A 22,870-nucleotide genomic window follows, 5' to 3' on the forward strand; every position below is an offset into this window, starting at 1 on the left:
TGGCTTGGACTTGTGGGCGGGGCCAAGAACCTCGTCTGGTCACCGCTCAAATCCTTACATCTTTTCCCCTTTCCCTTTCAGAGCCTACACGGAAGGGAATGCCCCAGGGAAAACTTAGAAGGTCGGCCCAGGCCCCTACCCGGGCAGCTCCCGCGCCCCCTAGAGGTGAAGAGACACCCCCCCACCCCCACCCCACTAAGTGTCTTCGTTGCCTCTTGTGGGCTCCAAGGCCTAAGCCAGACCTCTTGTCGACAGGATCTAACAAGGAGAGTTGACCATGCTCTTCTTTTCTGTCCAGAACTCTCCATAGCCCCCCATCTCCCAAAGAATAAAGCCAAAGCTTAGTTTGGTATTCAAAGCCCTTCAGAATCCGAACCCAGCTAACCACTGACCTCTTCTCTCCTCCCACCTTACACTCCTGTCATGCAAGCTACAACTTATTTTGCCAACTTACCAAATTTGTTCTTACCTCCGGGTCTTTGCTTGGGCTGTTTGCTCTGCCTGTCTCCCAAATTCCTACTCCACTTGAGCTCTTATTCATCCTCCAAGACCCACCCACAAAAGCCCTCCTACAGAAGAGGGTAGGGGAAGATCTTACCCCTTCAGAGTCTCCCTCTAGGGCCTCCTAGCCCCAGAGTCTCTCTCTCCAGGCCATTCCTTACCATACTCGGTTAAGAGTAGCTGCCTCTTCCCTCAGACAGGGAACTTGGAGCCAAGTCCCCCCAAATCCTCCTAGCATCACCCTGACAAATGCCCCCATCTCATTGCAGGCCTGAATCGCAATGGGGTGCCTCCCTCTGCCAGAGGGGGCCCCCTACCCCTGGAGTTCACATCCAGACGGGGCTCCCAGAAGCCACCACAGGGCCCTCCGTCCTCAGCCTTGGGGGCCAGCAGACGCCCACGGGCACGGCCCCCCTCTGAGCACAACACAGAATTCCTCAATGTGCCTGACCAGGGCATGGCTGGGTAGGTGGTGTGGGAGGGCAGCCCCAGGAGGTGGGGGAGTGTCTGGGGCTATGACAAGTGCCTCCATGTGCCCACAGCATGCAGAGGAAGCGCAGCATAGGGCAGAGACCTGTGCCTGGCGTGGGCCGACCTAAGCCCCAGACACGGACACATGGCCCAAGGTGCCGGGCACTGTACCAGTATGTGGGCCAAGATGTGGATGAGTTGAGCTTCAACGTGAATGAGATCATCGAGATCCTCATGGAAGGTGTGTGTGCCAGGGCAGAAATGGGAGGAGCCAGGGTCTGGAGGTCACCTCCTAAGCCACCCTGGGAGCCTGGCCTCACTTGTATTGCACCCCATACCCCAGCCTCATTCTTCTCACCTGTCAAGCACTAGGACTAATAGCAGAACCTACTTCGTGAGTAGGAAATGGGCAATGTCTGCATGGCCCAGGCCTCCAGACCTCCTACCTTGCCCCTGGGTTGCCCCTAGAGGAGCCTGGGACTCAACAGCACCCTCTGCAGGTGGGTAGGGGAACCCTTAGGGGTCATTCCTGGTTCCACCAAGCGGATTATGGGGAGGGACCTATAGAAGAAGATGGATGAGGGAAGAGCACAAGTGAATGATCTAGAAAAGGTCAGAGTGTGAGCCAGTGACAAGGAAAACCCACGCGTTGCTCCCTCCCTTCCTTCTGTCTTCTCTTTTTTTTTTTTTTTGGAAGTCCCCTAAAAGATATGTTTTTTCTTTTCTTTGACACACCTTTTGGCTCATGGGATGTTAGTTCCCGGACCAGGGATCAAAACCGGGCCCTCGGCAGTGAGAGCACAGAGTCCTAACCACTGGACCGCTGGGGAATTGCCCTTCTGTCTTCTCTTTTCAGCTTCTGCCTTATGCCAGGCCAGTGCAGACGAATAAGACAGAAAGACAGACACAGAGACAGCATGAAAGGCTTTCTCCAGAGTGGGCTGGGCTCCGCCTCACGCTCTCTTCTCTCCCACAGATTCCTCAGGCTGGTGGAAAGGCCGGCTGCATGGCCAGGAGGGCCTTTTCCCAGGAAACTATGTGGAGAAGATCTGAGCGGGACAGGGGCCTGGGATCCTGCCATCCTACCTGCCTGCCTGGATTCTGCCAGGAGCCAGGCCCTGCAATGCGGGTCTCATTTCCCTTGGCTGCATTGGCCAGAAGGTCCAGTCCTGTGGCCTCCAGCCCAGCCTAGCCCAGGTCCCGGGTCTAGGGGTCACCACTTAAGCCACCCCCGGGCCCTGGCTTCCCCCAAGGCACACCTGTTTCCTCCTGTGTCAAACAGGGCTAACAGCAGAACCTACCTCCCAGCTGCCTAGAGTAGGAAGTGAGTTGTGTCCTGCAGGCAAAATGCCGGGCACAGTCGTGGGGACCTTGACAAGCTTGACTTCCCTCCTCTCACCACTGAGGCAATAAATGTTTGCCGAGTGAAAACATGAGTTAACTTACTGAGCCCCAGCAAGGACCACCTTCTCACAACCCTGTGGGGTGGGAGCAGTGAATATCCCATTTTACAGATGGAAAAATGGAGGCTCAGAGAGGTTTAGTCACTCACCAAAGATGGTACAGAGCCAAGTCTTGAACTCAGATATGCTTCTGCCCCTCACAAAGCTTGAGTTTGTCTCACTTGCTAGCTTCCAGAAGCTGCATGCCAGCTTTCCTGCAGCAAATGTTCCAGTGGGTCCTGTCAGCTTTGACTCTGCACCCCCCCCAAACTAGGACCCTACTGGACCCTGACAAAGGAGGCAGGTCCCACACGGCCCCCCATAATTCACCCTGAATCACCCCTGAACCCTGACCCCCACCCCATGTCTGTGTTTTCTTAGCCCTCACTCACCTGGCGTCAGGACCAGTTCTGACATTCGAGGGCCCCGGGGCTTCTGCACTTATTGTCATGGTGAAGAGGGGGTCAGCCTAGCTACCAGTCCCCTCCAGCTGTCTCTTGGTCCCCGCAGCTGTCTCCAAACCAGTGCCGGAGTCTGAGCCTTTCAGACCTCCCTGCAGGTGCAGCTGAAACCTTAGGTCTGAGCCTAAGGATACCGGCTTTCCAAATGAACACCCGCTCTGTGCTCAGCCCCACAACGATCAGTCAGTCTGGGAGAGATGGAGCCAGATGGATGGGGTCAGGACTGAGCCAGAGAAGGGACAGGGGCTGGAGCGGGGGAGGGAGATGCAGAGAGAGTATGGACATTGCTGGAGGAGCCAAGAAGGATGAAAAGGGTCAGCGGATCTTTTTTTTTTTTTTTTACTTTATTTTGACTTATTTATATATTTTTTGGCTGCGTTGGGTCTTCGTTGCTGTGCGCGGGCTTTCTCTAGCTGCGGTGAGCAGGGGCTACTCTTTGTCGCAGTGCGCAGGCTTGCGGTGGCTTCTCTTGTTGGGGGGAGCATGGGCTCTAGGCGCGCGGGATGCAGTACTTGTGGCGCACGGGCTTAATTACTCCGCGGCATGTGGGATCTTCCCCGACCAGGGCTGGGAACCCATGTCCCCTGCATTGGCAGGTGGATTCTTAACCACTGCGCCACCAGGGAAGCCCTGGGTCAGCAGATCTTTATGGCAAATACCACACAGAGTGATCTATGCTGTGATGGGAGGACTCCAGGCAGAAGACACCTACCCACCTGGGGGATGGGAGATGAGGTATCAAAGAAAGACTGGTCGGCACAGCCTTCTGTAGAATCTACACCTACCTGGGAAGCTGAGCGTGGCTGGGGAAAAAAAAAATCCCAATTTTGCAACTGGTTCTCAACAGCCCTTTTATTAGCCAATCACTGTACAAAAGCATTTAACCAGTCCCTTTAATGTCCCTGGTTCTCTGCATCTCTGATTTTTGCCCTTCCACTGCCCAGTCACCACTGTGTCTCTCTGCAAGACTTAGATTGGGGGACAGAGTTGGGGGAGGACTGTGTGAGCCACAACCTCATCAGCTGGGCATTTCCTGGTGCTGAAGGGGAATGAGGGCCTCTGTCTCCCTTCTCTGCCCTAGAATTCATCATGCAGGCTGCCCCCGCTCCTGGCACTTTGGGGTCCAGCCCTGTGGCCCCACTGCCATAGCAGGCACCCTGTTTGCAGGAAGTGGGGCCTTCCAGGCGGGACTGATGGGTGAGGTTTGGGTGAGGCACTGGGGATGAAGAAGGGAGTGGGTTTGACATCTTCGAACAGACAGCATCTCACATCTAGGTTATAGCATCTTCGGACGGCAAACCTCAGAGTCAGCTTGGTCCCACCCACTCAGCAACATCCTGTTGACTCTTTTACAAAATTTCTTAAGTTGGGCCCCTCCTCTCCCTTTCTTGGTTCCCTGTCCTTTCTGGGACCTCGCCCCACCCTTCCCCAGATTGCACCAACCTCCCCTGCGCGCACACACACACACACACACACACACACACACACACCCCTCCGCCCTGCATCAAAATGATGGGGTTTTTTTTTTGTTTTCTGTTGGTTTTTTTGCGGTACGCGGGCCTCTCACTGTTGTGGCCTCTCCCGTTGTGGAGCACAGGCTCTGGACGCGCAGGCTCAGCGGCCATGGCTCACGGGCCCAGCCGCTCCCCGGCATGTGGGATATTCCCGGACCGGGGCACGAACCCGTGTCCCCTGCATAGGCAGGCGGACTCTCAACCACTGCACCACCAGGGAAGCCCAAAATGATGTTTTTTTAATTAAGGAGTTTTTAATACAGTTAATGAGTTTTAACTGTATTAATGATAATCAAAAGAAAACAGTTTTTTCAAACAGCCCATGGGAATTCCCTGGCCGTCCAGTGGTTAGGACTCCGCGCTTTCACTGTGGTGGGCCTGGGTTCGATCCCTGGTGGAGGAACTAAGACACAAGGGGGGTTTTTGGCCGCACCGCACAAGCTGCATGGTGCGGCCAAAAAAACACAAAAATTCAAACAGCCCAAGAGTGTGAAAAATCTGTCTTGCCCTCACTCGAAAATTCCTGTCTCCCCCCCAATTTGTTAACGTCCGTCTCCTTCCGGTGGTATTCTTAGCGTATAAAAGCAGATAGGGGGCTTCCCTGGTGATGCAGTGGTTGAGAGTCCGCCTGCAGATGCAGGGGACACGGGTTCGTGCCCCGGTCCGGGAGGATCCCACGTGCCGCGGAGCGGCTGGGCCCATGAGCCATGGCCACTGAGCCTGCGCGTCCGGAGCCTGTGCTCCGCAACGGGAGAGGCCACAACAGTGAGAGGCCCGCGTACGACAAAAAAAAAAAAAAAAAAAAAAAAAAAAAGCAGATAGGTACATCTATATAGATGGAAATACACCATACGTAAAGCCTACACTTGCCTAGAACTCAACAAATACTTCCTGAATGGTTAAATAATGTATTGTAGAGATTTGATAACAAAGATCCGCTTTACCGTCCCCACAATGACCCATCCTCGAAAGGACAACCGGCGATCAGATGGTGTACCTCCCCCTGCTAAAGATTCAAGGTTAGAATAGAGATCACATGCCTCTCTTTCCATGGTTCACAAGGTCCCTGCATGACCCTTCTTGCACCATGTCCACTTTCTGACCTCCACTCCCTGCCTCCACTCTGCTCCAGCAGTGAGCTGATCACCTCATTGTTTCTTGAAAAAGACAAGCTTGTCCCTCCCCAACTCAGGCCACTTGCACCAGCTGTCCATTCTTCCCAGAGTGCTGTGGCCCCCTGACCTTCCATTGGCTCACTCCTTCCTGACCATCAGGTGACAGCTCAGAAGTCACCTCACAGAGAAACTTTCCTGACCCATCACCATCACATCCTTCTGGGGTTTTTTGTTTTGTTTTGTTTTGTTTTTCCTTTGTAGCACTTAATACAAAGTAAGATCGTTTGCTGCATGTGTTGATTCATTGTCTGTTTCCCCATTTTAAACCGTGAGCGGACTCTGGGAGTGGGGATGTTGGTCTGTCTTGTTCATCTCTGGGTCCCCAGCGCCTAGCACAGAGTAGGCACTCAAGAAACGTAGGTTGGATAGGTGACTCATTCCACGCCGGTATAGCCAAGGCTCTCCATCCATCCTCCTGAAAACACGCACCTCTCCATCCTTAGGCTACACCCGTTGCGGGTGTCCCGAAGACAGACAGTTGGCTTGCTTCCCGCCCTTGGCTATCTCAGCAGACTCATTCCAACGTCAGAACTAAGTGCATTGAAAATTTTGACGGCGACTGCCTATTTCCCTCCAAAGAGGAGGCCCTCGAAACACGAGATCTTCAAAAAAGAGAACCGCTGTTTATCCCCTTTCGAGGTATGGTGACGGGACTGGAGGAGATGAAGACGCTCATTTTGCAGAGGAGAACACAGAAGCCCGAGAAGATTTTAATCCTAGATCTCTGCGTGCAGATTCTTTGCACCCTATGACTGCCCTCGGCTTGCAAATCCGCCACGGCGCACGCTCCGCTGTCCAGAACAATCCTGGATCTCAGGGCCCGCCTCCTCGCGGAGCACTGTGCACAGGCCCCCGCCCCCGTTCTCGCGAGATCTGGGAGGCGAAAAATGGAGCCGACGTGAGCGCGAGCCCGCGGCCACCGAAGGAGTCGCCGCAGCCTTAGCTGGAGCCGCCGGAGCCGCGGGAACAAGAGGCCGAAGCAGGCCGAGGATGGTGAGCGCGGCGCCGGGGACGCGGACGCGGCGAACCAGCGGGGACTGGCGGGGAGCGGCCCTGTAGCGCACATAGCCTCTGGCCGACCCCGCCCCCACATCCGGGCACTCGCCCGCCGCTGGCTGTTACTCGGGGAGCACCCTACCCCCTACTTCCGGGCCTGGTTTCGACTGGGCCACGCCCACAGGGCTCGGGCACCGCCCCAGATCTTCATACGGCCGGGGCCCCAGCACTTCCAGTTCGCCTGCACAGCTTGAGCCCGGCTGGTAGTTATATCTCCGTCCTCGAACAACCCACTCGGCCACTTCTGGCCCCTGCAGCATCTTCCTAGCCGCGCCCGGTTCAGAGCCCCGCCTTTACCCCTCCCACTCCCTGTGGGCCACGCCCCTGCCTTGTGGAGGGCCCTCCCACCTTTCCAAGTTAGGGTCAGAGGCATGCTTCTTTCATATAGGTGATTCTTAGAAAGGTACCCCCTTATACATTTGGAACACCTCCAAGCTCCCTCCCAGAGGATGGGGACACAGGAGGCAGGAGCAAAATCCACCCTCACCCCCTGTCACTCCTTAGGATGGGGGCTGACTGGGTGACGTCTCCGGGGCATTTGCTGCTTCAGGAATGCCCAGTGGTCTTGGGGTGGAGGAGTTCCCCTGGCTGACCCAGGCAGACTCTGGGCCCAGAGGGGTTCTCCCCACCTCTTCCTTCCACCAGGAGGAGGAAACCTCGGGTCCCAGCCCGGACATGCCGGCCACTGCAGAGCCCAGCTCCAGTGAGACCGACAAGGAGGTGTCCCCAGTTGTGGCTGTTGTAGACACCTCCTCTTCCATGGGGGAGGAGCCAGGCTCTGACCAGGCAGCCACACCCCCAGTGTGGGAACGTGGAGGGCTTGGAGGGACCCAGCAGGGTGCCTCCCCAGCCCCAGACAGTGGCCATGCTGGCCCTGGACCCGGCCTTGGCCTGACCAGCACTGTCTCCGGAACCAGTGAGGACCTGCGGCCTCCCAGACGACGCCCACCACCAGGTGACCCGTGATGGGGCCTTCTGGGGGATCACAGGCCTGGAACGATAGAAGTGAAGAATACAGAGTATCTCCAGACTTGGGGCCCATCTAGAGGGAATCACCACTTACTGAGCCCCAGGTGTATGCCAGGCCGTGAGCCAGGCCAACTCAGCCCCAACCCTCTGTTGGGGGAGGCAGAGGGTGAAGGCCCCAGTAAGAGACCATAGGGTAATTGCAACCCCATACATGCCTCTCTGGGGTAGAGCCCTGGACAGCGTGGATGGAGAAGGGACAGTGACACCCCCCTCCCCCCGCTTCTGTGGGTCCTAAAGGGAAGCAGATACCCTGCTCCAACCCTGGCTGCTGCCTCAGTTTCCCCAGCGTTCGAGACCTGGCACAGCATCTGCGTACTCACTGCCCACCCACACAGTCCCTGGAAGGTAGGGCCAGGGTAGGTGGTGGGGAGGCAGGTTAGGGCGGGAGGCAGGCAGAGACGACTGGCCACCCCTCTCCACTTCTCTGTCCTTCATCCCTGCCCTGCCAGGCAAGCTCTTCCGCTGTTCCGCCCTGAGCTGCACCGAGACTTTCCCCAACATGCAGGAACTGGTGGCACACGGCAAGCTGCACTACAAACCCAATCGCTACTTCAAGTGAGACCCCGTCCACCCCCACCTCTGCTGGCGCTCGGTGACCAGGCAGCTCCCCCACCACTGATTTGACAGCCACTACCTGGGGTCCGGGCTTTTCTCCCTTCCGAGTGCAGGGGGTTGGGTCGGGGAAGTGGGTGTGAACTAGGGCAAGCCTTGCCCTTAACCTGCCCAGAAGAGACACTGGTCGCTAGAGCAAGTTCCAGGGACCCCGAGGGCGGGGCACGGAAGGGGTTTGGGGGGGGGACATGCTTGGTGCGGCAACGCCCAGCCCTCTACCTCCCAAGAGGAAAAACGATCACCTAAGTCACAATTGAGACTTCCTTCCTCATCTTCCCAGGGCTCCGACCTAGAGGGGTCCGGAAGGCTCGCGACCACAGTAGGGGGACGCTTAGGGCAAATTCCTCCCCAGCAGATGGGGATCTGTTGTTTAGGCCCAGGCTCCCTTACCACCCTCGAGCGGCGGCTCCGCCGGTTACTACGGATAGGCCCATCCCTTGTCCCCCAGGAGACCCAGCCCAGCCCTGTGCCGCCCCCAGGTGTGAGAACTGCCTCCTGCGCTTCCGCACGCACCGCTCCCTCTTCAAGCACCTGCACGTTTGCGCCGAGCATGCGCAGAGCCCAGCCCCGCCGCCACCCCCCGCCCTCGACAAGGAGCCACCGGCGCCCGAGCGCCCCGCGGAGTCCGACCCTGCGTCGGCGCCTGGGCTACAGTTCCCGCTTCTCGAGCCGTTCACGACCCCTGCCCCTGCCCCCACCGGGCCTTTCCTGCCCTACTTGAACCCCGCGCCTTTTGGCCTAAGCCCCCCACGCCCGCGCCCCTTTCTGGCCGCCGCTCCCGGGCCGCCCGCCTCCAGCGCCGCAGTCTGGAAAAAGAGCCAAGGTGAGTGTGGGGGCAGGGCCGCCTGAAGGGTGGGCTGGGCTCCCTCTGACTTCTGATCTTGACCTGCCCATTTACCGCAGGTGCCGGCGGCAGCCCGCGAAGACCCCAGGGCGGCTCCGATACGCCCTCAGGTGCGTGCAGGTGATCACCGGGGAGGGTGGAGGGGATTTCTCTCCTGCGCCCTGCGGGGCATAGGGGATACTGGGAGGCAGCGGTGCCCACCCCTTTCCGAGGTGGCCAGAAATGTCACCCCCGAAATACAGGATTTTGCCTTAAAAAATTACGGCCCCTGCTCTTTATCTGCGCCGGCGTTTCCGTGTAAAACTCTCACTCGGTTCCCGAGTCCTTCCGCCTACGTTGGTTCAGAGGACGGGAGAGGGGAACGCGGATAAGTCAAGTTTGGTGCTCCCAAATACATGGGGAAACGCCCGGGAGACCAGCCGTTCCAGAGCCCCGGCGCGTGGGTGCTGAGGGGGAGGCGGGGAGAAAGGTCCGAGCCGCCCTCGCCCCGGTCCTCGCCCTCGCCTAGGGCCCGGGGCTGACGGGGTCCCGCCTGCCCGCAGGGCACGCGGCCCCGAGCCGCATCGTGTGGGAGCACACGCGCGGCCGCTACTCGTGCATGCAGTGCGCCTTCTCCACGGCCTCGCGGCCCGCCATGACCCTACACCTGGAGGACCACCGCCCCATCGCCCCCGCGGCCCCGGCGCCCGGGCAGCCGCGCCCCGACGCGCCGGCGGGTAAGGCCCGGGAGCGCGCGGGTGGGGAGGGCGGGGGCCCTGAGGCGAGGGGCGGGGCTGAGGCTCAGGCACCCCCTCCTCTGCTCCACCCAGACCCGGCCCCGCTGGCACCCAAGGTGTCGCCGCTGCTGTCAGAGGGGGAGTGTCCGGTTTTCTCGCCGCTCTGAACCACGCCGCGTTGCGGGTGGGCTGTGGGTAGTTTTGTAATTTTAGGGGGGCCTGCGATGGGCGGGGTGGCGGGACAATAAAGGAGGCAGATGAGCCAGCCTGTGCTGTGTCTGGGTCCCATGCCCCTCCAGTGCAGACCTGGGGCGCTCTCACCTCGGAAGGGGACAGGCCTCCCCGCCACCTGTGTCCCACCTCCCTTGTCCTCAACAGTGGGACAGCTGTAGGTGGTCCTCTGTGCTGTCCCGCCACTTCCAGAAACCAGATGAGATGGAAGTTTTCCAGTTTTATTTAAAAACTTACAGGAGTCAGGAGCGCCCACCCAGCTGGAGCCCCCAGGTCCTGAGGCCAGCACTGACTCTCGGGGAGGTGAAAGGGTGGTGGGGCAGTCCCAGCAGTAGGAGGGAGGTGCCAGGGCCCCCAGGGCTGGGCACTCTGGCAGGCCGGAGCTCAGGCCTCATCGTCACTCTCCTCTTCACTGTCTTCGTTGCCCACTTCCCCTCCTCCCCCTGCCCCAGCTCTGAGGAGGAGGGTAGGTCAAGGCCAGCCCTGGAGAGCCTGGGCTTCCTCCCTTCTCACCTCTCCTCCATATAGGTCCTCTTCTTCCTTTCCTTCCTGGGAAGTCAGGCTGGGGCCAGAGTTCAAAATCTGGTCCCACACTGCTGTCACCAGAACCCTGAGGGTCAAGCCTCCAGGGTATGGAAGTCCCACGCATTGCTGGCAGCCACGCCTCGGGGCTGGCTTTACTTCCTGCATCTTGCTCCCTTCCAGCCCAGGCTTCAATCCCGCCCCCGTTCTGGAGCAGTCCTGGAGCACCGGAGGCAACCACCCCCACCCCCCCACCCTTCCCCCCAGTCTGAACACCTCTGGAAACAGGGAGCTCTTCCAGTCGTGCTCCTCCCCTGCCTAGTACCCCCACAGCTCCCCTCAGCTCTCTGGGTGAAGATCCTGTTCTCCTAGTAGCCCACAAGGCCCCATCTTGAACCTCTCCACCTCCTCTTTTCAGGGCCACACTCAGCATCTCTCTCCCTTCCTCCTGGGGAACATAGACATCCTGTGAGCAAGAACCCAAGCACCAGGTCCCCAGCCCCACCCCACCCTGTTTCACTCCTTATCTCCTCCATCTTCCAAATCATCAGAGTTGTTCTCTATCTGCGGCCAGCAAGACATTAGTCACCCCCTGGGTGGAGTCCCCAGGCCTCACACCCCTCACTCACCAGCCTCCCATCTTCCCCTTGCCCCCCTTACCATCCTCCCACTAGTTCTCAGAATCTTCATCCCCCAGCCTGTTGGCCTCAGTCTCAGAGTTGAGCAGGGTCCCCAGCATCAAAGCCATCCAGGTAGCCAAGCTCGGGTAACGACTCAAAATCCTGCTCCCGTTAGCACAGCTGCTGTGACTCCTCGAAGTTGAACAGCTCCAAATTCTAAAGGCCTAAAGGCCCTTCAGCTTCTCCTGGGAAGGGCAACAGGGAGATCTGGGCACCCTTTGGACCTGCCCCACCTGGATCCAGGAGCCGGCCTGCCCGCCCGCCTGCCCGCCCCACTGCCCTCAGCCTCACAAGGGGCTTCAGGGTTCCAGTGTCCTTGATGGGGTTGCAGCTGAGTCACAGGCGGCTCAGGCCAGGCGTCCACTCCGCCAGCACCTCCAGGCCCCCACTGAAGTGGCTGTCACTCAGCACCTGCTGTAGGGCCAGACGGGCCGTCAGGGAACCCTGGGGCTCAGGCCCCCTGTGAGCTCCCCTTCCCCTTCTCAGCCAGAAGCCTTGGAACCACAGCTGGGTGATCCTGGGGAAGACTCAACCTCTCTGCGTCTCACTTTCTTACTCCTTAAAATGAGTGTCATGAATGTTCATCCTTTGGAGTTCTTGTGAGGATTCAAAAGAGGGATGGGGAGAGAGGGAGGGGGCTTGGGAAATGTTCGCAGGTGGTTGACATCACTCCAACCACCAAGCCTGTGGCCGGCTGCCTGGGACCCTCTCAGGAACCTGTGGAGGAGGTGGGTCAAGGGGCCTACTTTACAGATAGAGAAGGTGAGGCTAGGAGGGTAAGCTGTCTGAGCCCTGACTCTAACCGGGCCCAGTTCCAAGTCACCGATTCTGCACCACCCCAGAAGCAGGGCACAGTTACCACTGATGAGAAAACCCAGGCAGTGAGGCCCAAAGGGCACTCTCCCCTTTTCCTGCACTCACAAGGCCCCTAGACACCCTTGGGAATATGGCTCTAGGCCCACCCCTTCCTGCATCTTCAGGGCTTGGTGTTCCATCTCCAGGGTACCAGGGTCCCCCAGCCCCTGGAGTTTTCTCCATCAAGCCCCTCATTCAGGCACCCCCGAATCGAGGCAGTGCCACTTCCCAGTCTGTCAGGACCTTCCCAGAGAGACCCAGGTGTCTTGGTCCAGGTGCCGCCCCCGACAACCGCGTCACCCACAAAGATGCAACAGCCCCTCCCATGGGTACAGTGGGTCCACAGTCCCCCCTGGGCCCTTCGCTGCCCTGTGGAGCAAGCTGAAATTGCCCTGAGGCCTAGGGAGTTGGGTCACTCTGAAAACTGCCCCCTCCCCACTCCCATCCAACCCTTTGTCTGCTCGCCTGGGAAGTCTTTCTGCTCCCACTGTCCCTTCTGGGCTCCTGCAGCCCCTGACCTCCCTCTGGCCAACCAAGCTGGGAGCCCCACAGCGGGTCCCTCCACCCCACCCCAACTCCAGGATGCCTGAAAGTTGAGTCCTCTTAGGGCCCCGGCTCTGCCCAGCAGAGGGCGCCCAAGAGTGTCGGTCCGAAGGGAGAATGAATGAGGGGCCGGCGTGTCCAAGCAGGCACCCACCTTGCACAGCCGCCCCAGAGGGGCCCGGTTGGCCTGAGACTGCAGGCTCACATTGAACAGGCTGAGCCGCTCCAGGACCCAGACCGCGTCATCATCCCCAGCCTCCTACTCAGAGGCGGACCCACATCCGGAAATGTGACCCAGAGTGCACGTCCGCCCGTTCAGGGACAGGGATGCACAGGCACAGAGGCTCCAGAATCCCCAAGTTGTGCTCTTAAGAGCAGACCCAGGCAGAGTCATTGCCGACTGCTGTCTGTGGCCTTCATGGCAGAGGCGAGCGAAGGGCTCCTGCTGGGAATGCAATGCCCAGCCTCCGGCCCTGTCTCATGTGGATCTTTCTGGAAACTTCAGTACATCTTTGCTACTCTTGGTGTGATCCTTGGACCAGCAGTATGGGCATCACCTGGGATGTTTCAGGATCTGAGGCCCCACCTCAGACCCGAGGCACAACCTACACTTTCTCGGGGTCTCAGGGTGACTTGTGGGCACCAGTGCTCCTCAGCTGCACACTAGAATCCCCCTGAGGATGTGGAAGAAATCCCCAGGCTCAGGCCACACCCCAGACCAATTAAGTCAGAATCTCCAGGAGCTTCTGTTTTTCTATGAACTCCTCAAAGGATCCGGGTGGCATAGCCGAACTGAGAATCGGGGCTCTGCCCTCTCCCACTGGGTGTTCTCTCCCTTTCTCTATGAGCCCGAGGTCACTGACCTCCTGGGGACCGAGCCCTGCCATCAGGGTCTCCCTTGTCTGGCTGGGCCTCGGGCCTCGCACCCTGCACCCTCACAGCTCTGATCTTGCCTACCACCTTCACCCTCTCTCCGCTGGCCTCCCAGCTGTCCCCATTTTCCTCCTTTTCTTGTCCTCTGGGAGCCTTGGACACTCCCCACCCACCCACCACCAAACATGCCATCCCACCTGGGCCCTCGGCCCATGTTACATCTGCCCCTGTAACAGCGAAGTCCTAAGTCCTGCTCAGAGCTGGAAATCTGGCTACAGGGAAGTGTTGAAATGAGGAAGGCGGACTGAAGCAACAAGAGCCAGCAGGAGGGCCTCACCCGTTCGGCTCGCTCTGACTCCTGGGGTCTCACAGCCCAGAAGTGGCTGGGCCCCTTCCCCGCTGAGAACTACCGCTCCCCTCCCGCAGAGGCCCTGGGAGGAGTTGGCCTTGGCCTGCCTCTGTCGGCGGGAGGTCCTCAGGGCCTGGCATGAGTCCTTCCTGGAGTCCGGAGGTCGGCACACAGCTGGGCATGGGGTGGGAGAGAGGGGGCCAGCAGAGTCGAGAAACGAGTAACTGTTGGGTGTCTGCTGAGAAATGATGCACAAAGCACAGTGCAGGACAGGAATTCAAGAAGCTCCCAGCAGGACCTGAAGACAGGCTGGGGCTGCCCCCCCTCCTCCACTTCCTCCTCTGCCCTCCCCGCCTGGCCAGTAGACCCCACCCCGTGGGGCCCGTGGAGCAGAAGCTACAGTCACTTCCTGAAGGAAGCAGCCCTGGCTCACGTCCCACTCTGCCTGTGGCCCGTCACCCGCCTGCAGCCATGGTGAGTGAGCCCCCAAGACCTAAGAGAGCCTCCCACTGGCCGGAGGCAAGGGCTGCCACGGGTGGAAACTGGAAGGCACATTCCAAGAGCGGGGCGGCAGAGGGGCAGGCAGGTTTTCAGGGTTGTGACCGACACAAACGCCCAGAGGTAGGAGGCAGCCAGGACCCACCTCTGGGACAGCTCAGGCTCCCGAGGGGCCTGTAGCAGAGGCTGAGGCTGCAACTAGAAGGGGGATGGGTGGCACTGCCCAGACGACCCCCCCTCCCTCCCCCCATGAATAGCAACCCGGTAACAGGCAGCCAGGGTGAGGGGCAGGGCCTTCCTGGGGGCGACAAAGTGGGTCACGCACATGCTGCCCACCCCCCACCCCAGTAGCGCCCCAACACCTGACCTGCTGACCCCGGCTTCTCTGGTCACCTGGGAGCCTTGCCCCAACCCACCAGGTAGGGGAGCTTCCACAGAGGCGTCTCAGGCCCCGGCACCTTTCCTTGTTCTCTGAATCAGGGCAGAGTGAGGCACAGGCAGGGGCAAAGTCCCCGAGGTCGTCCCCTTTCCCTCCCCCGTCTCCTCGACCCCAGGTGAAGCCAGGCCTGGGAGCTGTGGCAGGGCCGCCTCTGGGGTGACTTATCGTTCAGAGCAGGCCTGGCCTACTTGTGCATCTCCTGTGTCCGTGACCAAGGATGTGGGGCTGGTCAAGACCGTACCTGCGACGGACTTCCTGTGCCAGGGCTGGTGCACGTGCCCATGCTTGGGGGCCTGCCTGCCGGTCCTGGTGGGCGTCCCTGACCATCAGTCGGGTGTCTGGGACTGTGGGGCCCTGCCCTCAGGTTTGCCTCCAGGTCTCTCAGTGTCTCTCCACGTGCGTCTGTGCGAGAACGTGATGGTCAGACCGCATATGCCTGTCTCTGTGTCCTGTACATTCCTTATTTCAACAAAGAATTACTGAGCATCTTAGCGCAGGCCAGGCACTGGGAGGACAGCAATGCACAAGACAAGCTGCTGCCCTCCGGGCGCTGACGGTCCACAGGGGCTGGGGAAAGGAGGAGGAGAGAGACCAAAACAAACAAACAAAAATCTCACATATAGTCAAGACACATTTTAAAAACAAGTATTGGAACCTCCCCAGCGGTCCAGTGGTTAAGACTCTGCGCTTCCAATGCAGGGGGCATGGGTTCAATCCCCGGTCAGGAGAACTAAGATCCCACATGCCGCGAGGCATGGCCACTGCCCCGCCCCCGAAAAAACAAGTATCAAGTAAAATAAGTAGAATGATACAAGGTGGCAGGTACTAACTAAGAGAAACATCAGGCAGGTTGGGGAGGATGGAGAATACTAGTAAGGGGGAATCCAATCTTCTTTTTTTAATTAGGGTAGTCTGGGAGGAAGGCCTCTCTAATAAGGAATATGGGAGCAGAGACCTGGAGGAGGAGGAGGAGAAGGAGGAGGAGGAGGAGAACCATGCGGTGGGGAGAGTGTCCCAGGCAGAGGGCAGGAGATGGGAGAAGAGGAGGCCAAGGAGGTGACTGGGTAGGAGAGGTCGAATCTACTGTTCAGGGCCTCTGTGAGATTTTTTTTTTTTTTTTAATTTATTTGGCTGCACTGGGTTTTCGTTGCGGCATGCGGGATCTAGTTCCCTGACCAGGAATCGAACCCGGGCCCCCTGCGTTGGGAGTGCGGAGTCTTGGCCACTGGATCACCAGGGAAGTCCCTCGTGAGATCTTTAGCTTCTACTGTGGGGAAATGAAGGAACACGGCCAGATTTTGAGCAGAGGTGCACAAAGCGACTCAGGGTTAACAGGCCTCCTCCGGCTGCTGTGAGGGGACTGACCAGGGATGGGGGCGTGGGGTCGGGGGGGGCGGGGGTAGGAGACCAAGGTGAAGCCTATTAAATGATCCAGGCAACAGGGGATGCTGCCTTCCCCGGGCCCGGGCGGGCTCCTCTGGGCCAGGACAGTGGTGCAGGTGGTGAGAAGTGGCTGGATTCCGGATGTATTTTGAAATGAGAAAAGAAGGGCCTGGGGGTATGGATGGGAAAGGGGGAGGGGGCAAGCTCGAGGATGCTCCCCAGACTGAGGGAGTGGGGCAGGCTATGGGAGCAGCAGGTCCCAAGGGGTCCCAGGAGCTCGGGTCCAGAGTGGGGTGAGGCTGGGTGCGCATCCCGATCCTGAGCGGCAAGGTCAGAGGGTGTGGTAGTTTAGGAGAGCCTGGGACTCACCGGGAGGGTGGGAGTCTGTGGCCAACACAGATGGTGGCCAAGGGCAGAAGGTGGGGGACAGGAGCTAACTGAACAGGAGCCAGGGGAAGGGGGTGCGTGTCTGTGACCATGTCCGGCTGTCCCACGTCCGTCTCTCCACCACCCGCATGTGTCTGAGTCCCTGCCTGACTCCGTGTCCCCTAGGGGAGTCATCAGGACTTTCGGAGCCTTCAAGCAAAGTTCCAGGCCTCTCAGCCCGAGACCGGCAAACTCTCCAAAATATCCCCAAAGCCCGAGTTCAACAAACTCCTCAAAAAGTTTCCACAGCCTGAGCTAGGCGAGCATCCCAAGAAGCCCCCCCAGCCCGAGTTCACTGATCTGCCCAAGAAGCCCTGCAAACTTGAGTTCAGTGAACTCTGTAAGAAGGTCCCACAGCTCCAGGCCACTCCATTCCCCAGGAAGCCCCTGCAGCCTGAGCTCAGCCACGCCCCCAGGCCCCCCATAGGGCCCAAGTTCAGTGCATTCCCCAGGAAGTCCCAGCAGCCCGAGTCCAATGAGGCCACCCTGAAGCCCCCCCAGCCCAAGTTCAGTACCGTTCCCGAGAAACCCCCGCAGCCTCAGGTCGGTGGTCTCCCTGAGAAGCCCCTGCCGCAGCCCGAGTCCACTGAGGTCCCCCCAATACCCCCTTCAAAGCCTGAGTCCAGTGAGCCCCAGCCTCACTCCTCACAGCCCAACTTCAGTACAGTCCCTGGAAAGATGCAACAGCCTCCGCTGAGTGACCTCCCCGAGAAGCCCCCGCGGCCCAAGTGTGGTGACCTCCCCGGGACATCCTCTGGGCCTGAGTGCAGCCTGCCCCCCAAGGAGTTTCTGCAGCCCGAGTGGTGGGGGCCGCCGCCCTGCAAGTCCTCACAGACCAAGCCCAGATCTCTGCCCAGGAAGCACTCGCAGGCTGAGTTCCTCGGTGACCTCCCTAGAAAGCCTCCACTCCCTGGCTCCCGTTCAGAGAGCTCACTGCCCACTGCCACTGCAGGCTCCAGCCCTAGGTTCCCACTCAGCCCAGGGTTTGGAGCCAAGCAGCAGAGATCAGGAGCCCTCGCTCGCGGTGGAGGCTCGAGGCTGGGCCTCAAACCTGGCCACCCACCCCGGCGGAGGCCTCTGCCCCCGGTCAGCAGCCTGGGCGCCCCTCCAGCCAAGCCCCCACTGCCCCCAGGCCCCAGGGATGTCCAGAGATTTCGGAGGACCTCGGCAGCAGGCACAGGTGGGTGAGGGCGGCCCAGACAGAAAGGAGGGGGTGGAGGCTCCCCAGCAGTGCCCACCTCCCTCCCTCCTGTTCTCATCTCTCCACAGCTCTGCCGAGGAGCTCTTCTGGCCTTCACTTCCGGGCTCGACAGCCTGAAGACATCCCACAGTGAGTGTGCGGAGTCAGGGGGTGCAGGCGTGGGTCACGGGATCAAAAGAGGCCCTCATCTCAGGTATCCCGCAGGGACCCAGATGAGGCCTACGAGCTGTACGAAGACATGGAGCCCATAGATGACTCCAGACCCAGCCCCAAGGGCAGAGGTTTGTTGGTGACGGGGCCGGGCCCTCAGCCAGACCCGTCTGCCAAGGCACCTGGGGAACATGTCACAAGGGTGTGTTCTGCCATGTTGCTAGCGTGAGGCCAAGTGGCAATCCGTATCCCTGATGGATTGAAAGCAGCGCCAGGGGAGGAAGCAGAGAGGAGGGGGGGCCTTTCAGAAAGGTCATGCCAGCTCCTGGTGGGTGGAACAACCTGAGTGAGGGCGGCCCAGAGGCCAGCAGCCTGACCAGGGTGTGGCCAGGGCAGGGGTGTGGGCCAGGGTGGTGGCAGAAGACATGGAGAGCAGTGGAAGCAGCAGCAAGAGGACTTGGTGGTGCATCACCAGGGACGAGAGCCAGCGAGCTCGTAACAGGGATGAGGCCCAAATGTTGAGCCTGCACCTGCGTAACGGACCCATGGTGTTGGAGGTGCCTGAGGGATGTCCAGGCAGGACTTGGGCCTGAACTCAGAGGCAGGGGCTGGAGACAGGGTGTGGCCGACCCTCCGGGTCTGCAGTCCCAGGCAACTCTCTCTTTCTCTGTGTGCTCTGGGTTTCCAAGGACCCTTCTTCTCTCCCTTCCACACCTCTGCTCCTGGAGAGCAGGATGAAGGCCAAGCAGGCCCAGCTCGGGGATGATGCATTCACCAACCTCACGTGAAAACAGCAACGGCTCCCATATCAGCACTTCACCAAATGTGCACAGCCCAGCACTCCCGAGGCAGTGTCCTGCCCATTTTACAGGAGTGGAAGCTTGAGGACACAAGAAGTGACTTGCCCCAGGTGGCACAGCCGATACACAGGAGCCCAGACCCTAGGCTCCCAGGCTGCTTCTCTGCCCTGTCTTTGGAAGGGTCTCCTGCAGGGGAACGTTTCATCAGAGGTGCCTTTGGGATCCCCAGCTACCGCTCCCTCCTCACCAGCCCACCCTCCAAAGTCTGCTGCCTCTACAGCTGTTACTCCTTCCCCAGCCCCTTGTGCTTCCCCTGGGCTTTCCCCAGGGCTTGCTTGCAACACCCCTGTTAGCACAGAGCTTCCTGACAGGGCCCCTCCTGCTTCCGCTCCAGTTAGGCTCTGTGGCTTGGGTCTGGGGGGCTGCTCTTGGGTATGTGGACGTGGGGAGGGAGCACCTCTGGCCACTCCACTTCCAGCAGCTCCACAGGCACGCCCCCCCCTTCCCCTTCCCCAACCCCAAGTAGACCAGGCACATCCCTCTCTGCTCACTGTCCCAGCCACTGGACAACCGCCATTCTTCAAGGTTCTGAGACGATACCACATGCTTCCCCAGATCTGCCCCTTCTCGAGACACTGAGTGGGGCTCACTGATTGTCCCAAAGGCAGCTCTGCCCTTCCCAAGTCTGTCCCCAGTTGGAAGGACTCTGGGCTCCTCCCTCCCACTCTCTGCCTCACTCAGAGCAGTGGCGCCTCCACTAGAGGCTCCCTGCACCGCTGGGGGCTCCTCTGGAGGGGCCGGGCCCAGCTCTTTCTCAGGAGCTGAGGGTAGCGTGCTCAGGGTCACGCTGCCAGGAAGCTGGGGACACAGGGCACCAGGGTCTGCCCCGCACTGCCGTGCCCAGGGCTGTGCTCTCTGGCTGCGGCAGGTCTGTAGGGACCCTGGGGTAAAGTCAAGACTGCTCCCAGCCGGGTGACCATCTCCGGCCCGGGCAGCCTCTGGGTGGCACCGTTACCCGAGCACCACCCAGCTGAGGCTGGAGGCAAACTCAGTGTCTGAAGGGGTGGAAGGGCACCATGCAGATGCCCCTCGGGCAGCCTGATGGAAGGGTCTGCTGGCCTAGAAATGTCCAGAGCAGCACTTCAAGTCATTCAGAGAGGACTGCAAAAAGCTGGGGGCTTCAGGTTCTGGATCCCTCACTCACCTTGTGTTCACAAGGCTCTCACTGTAAGCCACACCCTTGGGCCAGCTGGCCATTTGCGGGGTAGTCAGTCCTCACCTGGGAGACCCCTCACAGTCCAATCTCATCATCAGCCAGGCCACGCAAGAGCCCCCAGCCCAAAAGCCCCTTCTCAGAGGCGGACTTCTTTTGCTTCTAGGAAATATTTTTCTTCACCTTATTTTTTTGACCCAAATCTCATCACAATTCCCAGAACCCCACCTGCTCTACAAGGCAGAGGTGAAATGGCCTCAAAAGCCTACAGAGGGCTTCCCTGGTGGCGCAGTGGTTGAGAATCCGCCTGCCGATGCAGGAGACAAGGGTTCGTGCCCTGGTCCGGGAAGATCCCACATGCCGCGGAGCAACTAAGCCCGTGAGCCATGGCCGCTGAGCCTGTGCGTCCGGAGCCTGTGCTCCGCAACGGGAGAGGCCACAACAGTGAGAGGCCCGCATACCGGAAAAAAAAAAAAAAAAAAAAAAAAAAAAAGCAAAAAGCCTACAGAGAGCTTCCCTGGTGGCGCAGTGGTTGAGAATCCGCCTGCCAATGCAGGGGACACGGGTTCGTGCCCCGGTCCAGGAAGATCCCACATGCCGTGGAGCGGCTGGGCCCGTGAGCCATGGCCGCTGAGCCTGCGCGTCCGGAGCCTGTGCTCCGCAGCGGGAGACCACAACAGTGAGAGGCCCGCATACCGCAAAAAAAAAAAAAAGAAAGAAAAAAAGCCTACAGAGAAATCCTGCCCCTACCATTTAACAGCTGGGTGACCTGGGGCAGACTGTGTTACCTCTCCGAACCCTTATATCCTCCTCAGCAAGCAACTTGGGATGACAGTCGAGATAGCTGAAATGAGTGGTAACAGTTTCTGCCATGCCTGGCTTGCGACAGGAGTTAAGAAAATGAAAGGCAATCCACTAGAACTCACAACTCATGAGAAAGGCCTGGGCAGCGGGGTGGGGTGGGGAGGGGACCAAGGTCCTGAGAGCTGACAAGGGAAAGAGCAGGCTGCCAGATTCAGAGGCCGAACCAACGGTCCCTGCCCTAACTCAGCATCCTGACTGTCCCAGATGAAGTGCTGTCTACCCAGCAACCCCCCAGGAGGCCACCACAAGACCAAGAGCCCAGGTACCAGAGGGCAAAGGGAGTGGGACAGGGTGGGACTGAGCTCTGGGAGGACGGTAAATGGGGGTCCCTGAAAAGCACATATTGCTCACGAGCACCCAACTCCCCGGGGGCTCAGGAAGGAGAAGGGCCCACAGCCACAGCAGTTGCTGCCCACTGACCTGAAGTCTCTGAAGCAGATCCGGAAGGCAGAGAAAGCTGAGCGGGAGTTCCGGAAGAAGTTCAAGGTGTGAACCCCAAGCAAAGCAAGAGTCCTGGGAGGGCTGGGCTCAGCCCCAGTTGACCAAAGCCCCACAAATTCCATCTTCAGAAAGAAGCCAGGGGTCCTCGGGGTGGCAGCACGACCAAAAGCTCTGATGTCTTCCTCCCCAGTTTGAGGGGGAGATTGTGATTCAGACAAGGATGATGATCGACCCCAACGCCAAGACCCGTCGCGGGGGTGGCAAGCACCTGGCAATTCGGCGTGGGGAGATCCTGGAGGTGATCGAGTTCACCAGCAAGGAGGAGATGCTGTGCCGGGACACCAAGGGCAAGTGTGAGTGAGCCCAGGAGGGGCAGCCCTGGGAAGACCACCACCACCAGGGAGGGCAGAGAACTCACCCACCCCCGCTCTCTCCTCGCAGATGGCTACGTGCCCAGAACAGCTCTACTGCCCCTGTGAGTGCTGGCCCTGATGGGGTGGGGGATTTAGGGAGGAGGGATGGGGTGACCCTTACTGACCTTAACTGTGCTCTCAATCAGAGAAACAGAGGTGTATGACGACGTCGGTTCCTGGGGTATGTATGTGGATGCTCCGGGTGGACTGGAAGGGACTACAGTGTCTTGGGAGGGGGTAAGGTCCCATCCCACTCCACCAGGGGCTGCTGGCTACCTGCTTATGGGGCAAGGGTCACTGGAAGTCACCCCCACTCGGCAGATCCTCTGGATAACCAACCATTCCCCGGGGGACGATAAGGCCTACAAGGGTGGGGACCCAGGACAACCCACCAATCCAGCCACCTCTTAACCGAAGGAGCCCTGGATCCCAGTTTGGCCGTCACAGAACTGCCCAGGCTCCTGTCTGACCACATACACAGACCACATAAAGCCCCTCTTTTAAAGCAATTCCTGCTTCTTGTCTTTTCTTTCCCTCCTGATGGGCACCACACCGGGGGAGCTATGGTCAGACACTTGGGTGAATCTGTGGGGTCAACCCCCTCCCTCCAAGGTCTCACCCCTCAAGGATAAAGGCCAGAAAGGAGAAAAGTAGGGCAGGGGAAGGTGGCAAGGGAGGTGGCACCTTGCTAGACTTTGAGGTGGGAGTCCCCGTGATGGTACCCCGTGTCAGCTGCCAGCCAGAGTGAAGACCCTCCACGTCCAACGTGACAAGCAGCAGCTGCAGCTCCTCACAGGCTACACAGCCCAAGTGGGCTTACGTATGAGATCACATCTTGGGGGAAATGTGACCCAGTTCTGATAACGAGTCCAGGTATCAAGTTCAGCCTAAACCTCTGACAGGACAAAATATGCTCAGAAACTCTCACCCTACTCGGTCTGTTTTAGCAAAGAAAAGCTGCTATGGACTGAATGTTTGTGTCCTTGCTGCCAAAAACAATTCCTGCGTTGAAAACCTAACCCTCAACGTGATGGTACTAAGAGGTGGGGCCTTTGGGGAGGGGCTTAGGTCATGGCGGCAGAGCCCTCATGAATGGGATTCGTGCCCCTACAAAAGAGGTCTGAGAGAGCTCCCTGACAGGCCAGTGGTTACGACTCTGCACGCACTT

The 22,870-nt window shown here is 59.2% G+C and overlaps 3 protein-coding genes and 1 long non-coding RNA gene across 11 annotated transcripts in view; 3 read left to right on the forward strand and 1 right to left on the reverse strand.

The window, feature by feature from the left end:
• MYO1F (myosin IF) overlaps positions 1–2,403 on the forward strand; it is a 32,856-nt gene extending 30,453 nt beyond the window's left edge. For both annotated transcript variants that reach the window (XM_059063030.2, XM_067032875.1), the window contains 4 exons: positions 82–165; positions 771–966; positions 1,044–1,213; positions 1,949–2,403. In XM_059063030.2, coding sequence (XP_058919013.1) covers positions 82–165; positions 771–966; positions 1,044–1,213; positions 1,949–2,025 — 527 coding nt within the window. In that variant the 3' untranslated portion in view covers positions 2,026–2,403. The remainder of the gene's footprint in view (positions 1–81; positions 166–770; positions 967–1,043; positions 1,214–1,948) is intronic.
• A 4,003-nt stretch (positions 2,404–6,406) lies between these two features.
• Positions 6,407–11,838, forward strand: ZNF414 (zinc finger protein 414). Of its 6 annotated transcripts, none has more exons than XM_067032881.1 (8): positions 6,407–6,557; positions 7,266–7,575; positions 7,887–7,994; positions 8,099–8,204; positions 8,741–9,084; positions 9,165–9,215; positions 9,648–9,821; positions 11,370–11,838. In XM_067032881.1, the coding sequence occupies exons 1-8, from the start codon at positions 6,555–6,557 to the stop codon at positions 11,381–11,383; spliced, it is 1,110 nt and encodes a 369-aa protein (XP_066888982.1). In that variant the 5' UTR covers positions 6,407–6,554; the 3' UTR covers positions 11,384–11,838. The 6 variants fall into 6 exon arrangements, with proteins under 6 accessions (XP_066888982.1, XP_058919026.1, XP_066888978.1 ...); XM_059063043.2 differs by lacking the exon at positions 11,370–11,838 and adding an exon at positions 9,915–10,091; XM_067032877.1 differs by lacking the exon at positions 6,407–6,557 and having other exon boundaries at positions 6,564–7,575; positions 10,758–11,838.
• Positions 11,109–21,614, reverse strand: LOC136794107 (uncharacterized). The gene is made up of 3 exons (XR_010840453.1): positions 21,269–21,614; positions 15,053–15,213; positions 11,109–11,668 (listed from the first exon to the last, which is right to left on the reverse strand). It is a non-coding gene; the product is annotated as an uncharacterized lncRNA (long non-coding RNA).
• Positions 13,772–22,211, forward strand: PRAM1 (PML-RARA regulated adaptor molecule 1). 2 transcript variants are annotated; one of them, XM_059063065.2, is made up of 10 exons: positions 13,772–14,348; positions 16,747–17,800; positions 17,890–17,950; positions 18,026–18,102; positions 21,053–21,110; positions 21,226–21,334; positions 21,480–21,642; positions 21,731–21,764; positions 21,849–21,883; positions 22,024–22,211. In XM_059063065.2, exons 1-10 carry the CDS (start codon positions 14,346–14,348, stop codon positions 22,059–22,061), a joined length of 1,632 nt encoding a protein of 543 aa, XP_058919048.2. In that variant the 5' UTR covers positions 13,772–14,345; the 3' UTR covers positions 22,062–22,211. The 2 variants fall into 2 exon arrangements, with proteins under 2 accessions (XP_058919048.2, XP_066888977.1); XM_067032876.1 differs by having other exon boundaries at positions 21,849–22,211.
• The last annotated feature ends 659 nt before the right edge of the window (positions 22,212–22,870 follow it).

This window comes from Kogia breviceps, chromosome 4 (assembly GCF_026419965.1).
Source record: "Kogia breviceps isolate mKogBre1 chromosome 4, mKogBre1 haplotype 1, whole genome shotgun sequence".
Lineage (NCBI taxonomy): Eukaryota > Metazoa > Chordata > Mammalia > Artiodactyla > Physeteridae > Kogia > Kogia breviceps.

Excerpts from the sequence above, each read along its gene's own strand:
- ZNF414 (XM_067032877.1), top strand. The coding sequence starts at position 7,173 with ATGCCCAGTGGTCTTGGGGTGGAGGAGTTCCCCTGGCTGACCCAGGCA. Across the intron at positions 7,995-8,098 it reads ACCCACACAGTCCCTGGAAG|GCAAGCTCTTCCGCTGTTCC; the intron begins GTAGGGCCAGGG and ends CTGCCCTGCCAG. Across the intron at positions 9,085-9,164 it reads AGTCTGGAAAAAGAGCCAAG|GTGCCGGCGGCAGCCCGCGA; the intron begins GTGAGTGTGGGG and ends CATTTACCGCAG.
- PRAM1 (XM_067032876.1), top strand. Across the intron at positions 17,951-18,025 it reads CAGCCTGAAGACATCCCACA|GGACCCAGATGAGGCCTACG; the intron begins GTGAGTGTGCGG and ends GGTATCCCGCAG. Across the intron at positions 21,111-21,225 it reads CCACAAGACCAAGAGCCCAG|GAAGGAGAAGGGCCCACAGC; the intron begins GTACCAGAGGGC and ends CCGGGGGCTCAG.